The sequence below is a fragment of the Nicotiana attenuata genome, unplaced genomic scaffold (assembly GCF_001879085.1).
Source record: "Nicotiana attenuata strain UT unplaced genomic scaffold, NIATTr2, whole genome shotgun sequence".
NCBI lineage: Eukaryota > Viridiplantae > Streptophyta > Magnoliopsida > Solanales > Solanaceae > Nicotiana > Nicotiana attenuata.
Window position 1 is genome coordinate 494,339 of NW_017670446.1, and position 9,741 is coordinate 504,079.

General features: G+C 38.2%; 1 protein-coding gene across 1 annotated transcript; it reads left to right on the top strand.

The window, feature by feature from the left end:
* Positions 1 to 2,426: 2,426 nt before the first annotated feature.
* Positions 2,427 to 4,052, top strand: LOC109239517. The gene is made up of 2 exons (XM_019406094.1): positions 2,427 to 2,993; positions 3,147 to 4,052. Exons 1-2 carry the CDS (start codon positions 2,427 to 2,429, stop codon positions 4,050 to 4,052), a joined length of 1,473 nt encoding a protein of 490 aa, XP_019261639.1.
* Positions 4,053 to 9,741: the final 5,689 nt, after the last annotated feature.

Genomic DNA, 9,741 nt, shown 5'->3' on the forward strand with positions numbered 1-9,741 from the left:
CCCCCCCCCCCCCCCCGAATTTTGTAAAATTCGCCAATTTAACCCCTTTTTCCTTTTATTTGTTATTTATTTTATTTTGGTAAATATAATAACTAAAATAAAATTTCTTCTTCTACTGCGTCACTCGTCTTCCTCAAAACTCAACCAATGAACATCACTATACCCAAGTCCTTGGCACTCATCCAAACAACCCTAAATATGTTGAGACCGTACCTCACCCTACTCAACCAACTTCCTATACACCAGAATCAGCTGAGAAGGACCTGCTCATCAAGAACATGGCCGAAGAACTCAACAAATTGACAAGTCGGGTTCAGGGTGTCGAAGGCGGCAAAGGGATAGAAGGTTTAAACTATGAAGACCTGTGCATACAACCAGATGTGGAACTGCCAGAGGGGTACAGACCTCATAAGTTCGAGATGTTTGACNCCCCCCCCCCCGCAACTCCTCTCTTCCACCAATCCCCTGATGTTTCTTCTTTGATTAGGTGTTTTTTTTTTTGCGATTCTCTCTGGCGACCGGAAGATTCAGAATTTGAAGCTCTCCAGATCAAGATTCTTCATCTTGTAAGCTTTCTATTGACCTATTTTTTGCATATATCAGTACTGTGTTGTTACTTTTTTTTTTGATTTTTTGGTTTAGGGTTTCTTTCAATGTTAATGCGCAAGTTTTGATGAGGCCTGTTATTTTTTCACAAATCATAGTTATGGTTAATTAACATATAACTATGATTGATTTTTAGAGTTAATATCTGTTGGTTTATAACATCTAACTCCCTATAACACAGTCAAAAAAGAGACTGTGCAAACGCAATTGCTAAAATATTTAGATATAGATGTATTGACTAATACACTATACAATTGAAAGGATTCTCATGGCAAAATATAAAATATAATAAAGTTAATTAAATGCAAGAGAAAACATGAGTTCTCGGCAAAGGAACTGCTCCCTTCTCATTACTGATAATATAGATAAGAGACTACTTACATGTTTTGTCATTCTTCTGATTCTTAGACTTCTATTATGCAAGTTCATTGTTAATGTGGAATCATGTTTTCCTCCTTCAGATAGTCAACCCTGCTGAGACTTTCGGTGATATTGTTATTGATTATCCTTAAGGCATCTGCACCTGTACCTTGTTTCATCTATCAGACTATTTGAGGTGTGTGCAAAAAGGTCTGGAACTTAAGATTAGCCAAAATTATTTCTAGTTATGTAGAGTGTACCTCACCTGTAATTCAAGCTTTAGCAGCATTTAAGAAATTATACCCCAGGTATCGGAAATATTAAGGCTCGATGGATTTAAAATAATTTCTGCAATTACTTTTATATTAACAATTGTAGAAGTTCAGATATTACAATAGAAACCTTCAACCTATTCAAGACTTTTAGTCGAATCCTTTTATGTTATAGAGAAAGCATTACTAGCAGATTAAGCAAGATATCCACAAAAAGAAAGTTGATCTCTTCTAGAACCAAGATATCCACAATATTTGGGTACATATTGCTTTGATTGGTACTTTCATTTTGCTGTCTGCTTTTCTCAGAACATAGTTTTTGGTGTTCTTGGTTTCTTTGTTCACTTTGTGATGTTCTTGGTTTCTTTGTTCACTTTGTGACGCCTGCTTGAAGAGATATTTTTTGAGTTCTCTCTTTTACTGTAGTTGAAAATCAGCAGTCAGGTCAATTCCTTGATTTCCTAACACATTATGTATTGAGGTCACTTTTGCCAATCATTTTTTTGTTAATTAAAGGGTGTGTACAGACTTTATATTATTTATAACTGATGCAGTAGCTATCTGCTTCTGCTTTTGTTCAAGTTTCTTTTTTTTTTTCTTGTTTAGATGAATAGTTATTTTCTCCAATACTATTGCTTGGAAAGTTCAGTAGGTAGAGTTACTTCTTCTTGGACTTGAAATATTGAATGCCGGAGCAATCTTAGTTCCACAACGTAAAGTATGTATTGACGATAGTGAATCTCAGTCTCGCCAATATCCTTCCATATTTGGTGGACATCACATATATACAGTCAAATAAAGATTGCTTCTTTGCATAGTTCTAACTTGACAGACTAAATTCATACTGGAACACTACAATTAATTGATGAGGAAGTCAAACTAAAAACATACAGAAACACAAACTCGAATTTAGCAAATAAAGATTCTTACTTCTAACAACAATTAATCCATCAATCAACTAATTCTCATCTCAAATTACTTAGGAACATTCATATGAGAGAAAAATTAGAACATCCTAAACTCTCAGACTAAATCAACATAAAGCATACAAGAGTTCGAAGACAATGAAAGCATTAACTTGTTATAGTGTAGAGGGACTTGCCTTAAAAGCAGTGGTCAATGTCAAATTAATATGCTTTTGGTTTATTTGTTAGTTTTGTTAAATTACTTTTATTGTATAGGATATCTATGGATAATGGTGATAAAAGTTGGATGAATCTCCTGAGATGGACGGATGAGTATATTCGTGGTGTGAATGATTTTCTGGATAAGGCATTTGAACGAGCCGCCCAAGGAAATGAAATATTATGCCCTTGCAAAAAGTGCATGAATCGCTATTGGCATTATAGAAATGTGGTAGAGGATCATTTGGTTATTCATGGATTTACTGAAGGTTATACCAAATGGGTTTTCCACGGGGAAGGATTTTTCTCGAGAAATACACCTCATCCAAGCAATGATGATGAAGAATCTACCATCCGTGACGATATTGATGGACTACTTCATGATATATTTAGAAATATAGAGGGTCAGGCAGGGGATGAAGAAGGAGTTGGGGAAAGACTATCTGAAGATGCAAAGAAGTTTTTCAAATTACTGGAGGAAGGAAAACAAGAGTTATACCCGGGGTGTGAAAATTTCAGTAAACTGAGTTTCACTATTTGGTTGTACTTGCTTAAATCCTTGCATGGGTTGAGTAATGTGGCTTTCTCAGATTTGTTAGAGTTGCTAAAAGAGGCATTTCCCTTTGCTCAGGTACCAGAATCTTTCAACAAGGCTAGAAACATGATAAAAGATTTGGGTCTTCATTATGAAAAAATACATGCATGCCCTAATTATTGCATGTTATTTTGGAAAGAAAAAGCGAATGTCGATAATTGCTCTATTTGTGGGTCTTCAAAATGGAAGAGTGCTGGTCCTTTGACTAAAGCAAGCTCAAATTTCCCTGCAAAGGTTTTAAGGTACTTTCCTTTAAAGCCTAGGCTTCAAAGGATATTCATGTGTCCTGAAACGGCTGCTGCAATGAGATGGCATGCTAATGAACGACCCAATGATGGGAATATAAGACATCTCGCTGATGGGGAAGCTTGGAAGGCTTTTGATTCTTTGCACCCAGACTTCTCTAGAGATCCTCGTAATGTTAGATTGGGTCTTTCAAGTGATAGTTTCAACCCGTTTCAGACCATGAGCATTTCTCATAGTACGTGGCCTGTTATGTTAATGAACTATAATTTATCACCGTTGATTTGCATGAAGCCAGAGTATATAATGTTATCGATGATCATTCCAGGTCCATCATCTCCGGAAAATGATATAGATGTGTACCTACGACCATTAATTGATGAATTGAAGGAACTATGGGAAACTGGGATAGACACATTTGATGCTGAAACCAACCAAACATTTCGAATGCGTGCTACCTTATTATGGACAGTTAGTGACTTTCCAGCATTAGCAATGCTTTCAGGATGGAGCACTAAGGGGAGATTAGCATGCCCCACTTGCAATTATGACACATGTTCTCAATATCTCAAACATAGTCACAAGATGTGTTACTTGGGCCATCGAAGATTTTTGCCTCGTGATCATCCATTCCGAAGAGATAAGAAGTCTTTTGATGGTAAGGAGGAGCATAGACCTGCACCTGCTCCCTTGTCGGGTGAAGAAGTGTTTGAAGGGCTGCTTGAATTCAACAATATCTTTGGAAAGAGCACTAAAAAAAGGCCTCGGAGTGATAAGGGTCTGTGGAAAAAGAGATTCATTCTTTTTGAATTGCCATATTGGATGCATAAAAAAATTGAGGCACAATCTTGATGTGATGCACATCGAGAAAAACATATGTGATAGTTTGCTTGGGACTTTATTAGAAATAAATGGAAAATCAAAGGATCATGAAAAATCTCGCTATGACTTACAAGAAATGGGGATACGAAAGGAGCTACAACCAAGAATAAATAAAGATGGAACTATAAGTGTGGCTAAATCTTGTTTCTACATGGAACCAAAACAGAAAAGTTTATTTTGTACTGTGACGGTTAGTAAACCGTTCCAAAATCCCGGCTGATGTGACGGTTAGTAAACCGTTCCAAAATCCCTACGGTAACGGTTTGGCAGTCTGTGGGGACGGTTTGCCAACCGTTACCGTAGACCAATTTTTCAGTAGTGACTCTCTCACCTAATAAAAGAGTCAGCTTATATTTTTATTGCAACAAGTTGATTTTGGCTAAAAATCCATGCTTTTGCTCGTAATTTGTCTTGCATTATGCCTCGATCTTGTTAACTTTAGTGTGAATATTTGTGACTTGAGCTTAATAATGATATATTTTTTGGAAAAATGATACTTGATAGCCGCTGTAAAGATAATAGCTGAGAAATATGTAAAATTTGTATATTTTTTGTATACATATACATTCTATATGTTATATACAAAAATTATACAAATTTTTTCGGCTACCAAATGAATAGTTTCTGGCGCGGGCTAAAAGTGATTACCCCATTTATATATGTAGGAGTCAATTGGAAGTGATTTGGAAAACTTAACATGCAAATTAAAGTCAAAATGGAAGAATTTGGAGGAAGTATGACTATGGTGCCCAGGTTCGTGCCAGGCGCCAACCAAAACGCCAAGGGCAGCAAGGCACAAAAGTGGAAAAAGTTTAGTGTCCAGGTTCATGCCAAGCACAAAGCGGGACGCCCCAAGGGCGGATTTCGTCCTAATTCGGCTAGGAATTGATAGTTTCAACCCTACACACCCCCACCATGTATATTTCTTATTGGAGAGACATTATTGGAGAGGCAAAAGGCTACGGGAACACTTGGAAGCAACAAATTGCAAGAGTTTTCTCTCCGTTCTTCCTTAATCTATAGCTTAATATTTTCAATTATTATCATGATTGTTAGTAGGGTTATGAGTAACTAATTTCTTTTATCTAGGGTTTGATGGAACCTTTTGAAGAATGATTTTCTGTTGCGTTTAATATAATTTTATCGTTGGATTTCTTTACTTGTTCAACTATGTATTTGTTGTTGTTGATTGAAGGCCCCTCAATTGACTGTGCCTATTTAGTGTGTATTGCAGGGAAAAGAGTATATATTTAAGAAGTTGTTGAACAATATCACTCCTAACGTATGTGAGGAATCAATACGGAGGGCTTAACGGTGGGATTAGGAATAACGAAACCTTGGTGCGATCTTGGTGAGTGGTGAACTAGTGCCAGCTAGCGTAGTTCGGAAGAATACGTCTAGTAAATTGTGGTAGTTGCTCGGAAGATAATTATGACATCCGAAGTACTCACGATGGGTAGAAATTACTTACGCGAAAATTATAGGAGACGTAGCGGCAAGAATTCCGACAATTGGGGAAATCATAACTCTAGACCTCTCCTTAAATATTGTCTCCAACCATTAGTATCTTTAGTTGATTATTTAATACTTCAATTAGTTAGAAGAAAATCTCAATATTTATAACTTAGGAATTGTTCAAGCTTGTCATATTAGTGATACTTAACAGATACAGCAAAACCTTAGTTCTCTGTTGGATTCGACTTCGGGCTTTTAGACTGGATCATATTTGCAGCAATCACTTATAACAACAACAACAACAATAACAACGACCCAGTATAGTCCCACAAGTGGGGTCTAGGGAGGGTAGTGTGTACGCAGACCTTACCTCTACCCCGATGGGGTAGAGAGGCTGTTTCCAATAGACCCTGACGAAAAGACAAAAAAGAGAAAATATATCGGTACCATCATGAAAACAATAACACAACATAAGAACTAGTAAATAGATGAAATGCATAAATAATGACCAGTAAATAATGTCCGGCACTATGAAAATGGAATAGTGTAAACACAGCACTGACCACTAGCAGTCTAAGACTAAATCCTATCAGCTTAGCCTCACACTGGAAGACTAAATATGCTCAACTCTCCAGATGCTAGCCCCCATTTCGTCCACCCCACCCCTATACGGTGTGTGACATCCTCGTCGATCTCCCACCCCCATGGATAACTGACCCAAGGTACTTGAAACTATCTCTCTTGGAAATGACCTGCGATCCAAGCCTCACGCCCATGCCCTCTTCCCACGGCTCGACACTGAACATACACTCAGGATATTCCGTCTTTGTCCTGCTCAACTCGAAACCCTTTGGCTCAAGGGCCTGTCTCCAGACCTCCAGCCTCTCGTTAACGCCACTCCGCGTCTCGTCAATCAGAATAATGTCATCAGCAAATAACATACACCATGGCACCTCTCTTGAACATGGTGTGTCAGTGCATCCATCACCAGAGAAAACAGGAATGGGCTGAGCGCAGATCCTTGGTGTAACCCCATAACAACCGGAAAATGCTTGGAGCCGCCTCCCACTGTCCTAACCCGAGTCTTAGATCCATCATACATGTCCTTAATCGCCCTAATGTAAGCAACCGGCATACCTTTAGCCTCTAGGCATCTCCAAAGAACCTCTCTAGGAACCTCGTCATAAGCTTTCTCCAGGTCAATAAATACCATATGCAGATCCTTCTTCCTATCCCTGTACTGTTCCACCAACCTCCTAATAAGGTGGATAGCTTCCGTAGTAGAACGACCCGGCATGAACCCGAACTGGTTGTCTAATACAGACACTGTCCTCCTCACCCTCGCTTCTACCACCCTCTCCCACACTTTCATGGTATGACTCAATAGTTTGATACCCCTATAATTGTTGCAACTCTGGATGTCACCTTTGTTCTTGTACAATGGAACCACCGTACTCCACCTCCACTCGTCCGACATCCTCTTCGTCCTAAAAATAACATTAAACAACCCTGTTAGCCACTCCAAACCTACTCTACCCACACACATCCACAATTTTACCGGAATCTCGTCAGGACCGGTAGCTTTGCCCCTGCTCATCTTTCACATGGCTCCCACGACCTCCCCAACCTTGATGCGCCTACAGTACCCAAAATCGCGGTGGCTCTTAGGATTCCCCAACTCGCCAAGCACAATATCCTGATCCCCTTCTTCATTCAGAAGTTTATGAAAGTAAGTCTGTCATCTCCGCTTAACCTGGGCCTCTTCCATCAATACTCTACCGTCCTCGTCTTTGATGCACCTCACTTGATCCAAATCCCGCGCCTTCCTCTCCCTCGCTTTAACCAGCCGGAATAATTTCTTCTCCCCGCCTTTGGCCCCTAAATCCTCATACAGACGACTAAAAGCCGCAGTCTTAGCCTCCGCGACCGCCAGTTTCGCCTCCTTCCTAGCTACTTTATACCTCTTCCTGTTCGCACTCCTCTCAACCTCGCATGTGCTCCCTACTAACTTCAGGTACGCCGCCTTCTTTACTTCCACTTTACCTTGGACCACTTCATTCCACCACCAGTCGCCTTTGCGCCCGCTAGCGAAACCCTTCAAGACTCCCAACGCCTCTCTCGCTGCCTCCCGTATATAATCTGCCGTGGTCGACCACATAACGCTCGCGTCCCACTACTCCCCCTGGCTCCCACGGCCGAAAGCCTCCCTTCCAACTCCTGAGCTTTATTCTTAGTCAAGGCTGCCCACCCGATCCTCGGTCGACCTCGTGCAGTCCTCTTCTTCCTCTTCATCATAATACTGACGTCCATCACCAAGAGCCTATGCTGCGTACTAGAAATTCGGCCAAAACCGACCGAAGTCGGTCGGTTAGTTTTCTAGAATATTTTTAATTTTTTAATTTTTTTTACGAAACCGACTGACTTCAATCGGTTTTTTTTGGCACAAAAATGCGGGAAACTATTTTAGCATCCCGCAAAATTTATTTTTTAAGAAACCGACCGAAACCGGTTGTTTTTCATATAAAATAAATTAAACTGATATTCAAAAACCGACCGAAATCGGTCGGTTATTTCAGTAAGTCATTTTAAAAAATCGACCGACTTCGGTCGGTAATTTTATATGTTTGATAAAATCAACCGAAATCGGTCGGTTATTTTCGCGCAAAAATGAAATTAAGGAGTACAAATAAATTAAAAGAAAGTTTTAAACCAAAATGTACCAATAGTCTAGTGGTGAAATAGTATCCTGCCATAGTACAGACCCTGGTTCGAGTCCCATAAGGTACATTTTTTAATTGCATAATTAAAAAAATCGATCGACTTCGGTCGGTTTTTTGGGCAAATTTTTTCTTTTTGGGTCGTTTGTGAAAATTAATTTACCGACCGAAATTGGTCGAAAATTGCGACCGACTTTAGGCGCTATTTTATACCGACCAACATATTTTCGACGGATTAAAGTCGGTCGGAAATCGGTCGGTTTTTTCAAATTTTCGACCGATTTCGATCATTAATTCTGAACGGTTTTAAGCAGTTTTCGTGTTAGTTATTTTAACAAGGCATAGTTGGCCATGATCACAAGTTATATCAGTAAGATAAAGATGAGATATTAAGATTAAATAGGTTCTCAATATAATACAAAAGTTTTCAATTTCTCTGAAATACTAAAAAAAAAAGAAATATTACATAAAATAAAAGTTAAAATACTTAAATTCGTTAATTTAATCAATAAAGGACAGGAGATCAGCAACGACCCTATCAACATCATTCAAGAAGATAGCTTTGGATGTGGCATTTCCATAAGAATAGGACACAAAAAGAAATCTTACTTTGAGTTCTTGTCCTTTGGGTGAACTGAGGGACCTTGGCCCCCAAAGAATCGATATCTATGATGGTGGAAATAACAAATAAATTTGTTAACATGATTCGAAACTATTCAGTTTAGACTAATTCCCTTTAACAAACGTGAACATATGTTCATACTAATTAAGCACAATGGTCCACTTTAAATTGCACTTGTTTCACACAAAATAGAATATTATAAAACACGTCTAGATGAGTATTCCTTGAACATGTAATTTTCCCTAGAAAATTCCTTAAACCTGTTTGAGTAATTTACCAAAGACTAATCAACCTAAGAAGTGTATGGAATATCATATGAGATTAATATTCATTGATTTTGGATCACATATTAATATTCATTGATTTTGGATTATTGAGAATTTAGGGGCCGTCAGACCAAAGACTTGAAAATATATGTAGATCCAAATGGAAACTTCCTTCTTATTATTTACTAAAGTCAGATCCTCTATATTTCATAACAATCAACTTCATGCTTTCTTATTTGGGTCCAATCATTAATTTTAACAAATTCATTGGTAAGATGTCCCGTGCATACCGTGTGTCCGTAGATTAGCTAGTCTGGCTCATGTAACACAAGTCATTTTGTTTTTTCTCCAAAAATTTATGGAAAGTCCTTCTAGATATTCAAATTTCTTAATTTTTGGAGTGCCAGCATTCAAATTTCTAAATTTTTGTTTGGTTTGTGTATCTTAATTATAGTCTAATTTTTGAAATAATTAAAGTTTAAATATCTAGAAACTACATGAAATACTATAAACCACAACTTCACAAAAATAGGGGTAGGGCTGAAGTTTTTTAGAACTCAAACGAATAACTTTATTAAATTAAATCAGTCACCAACAAA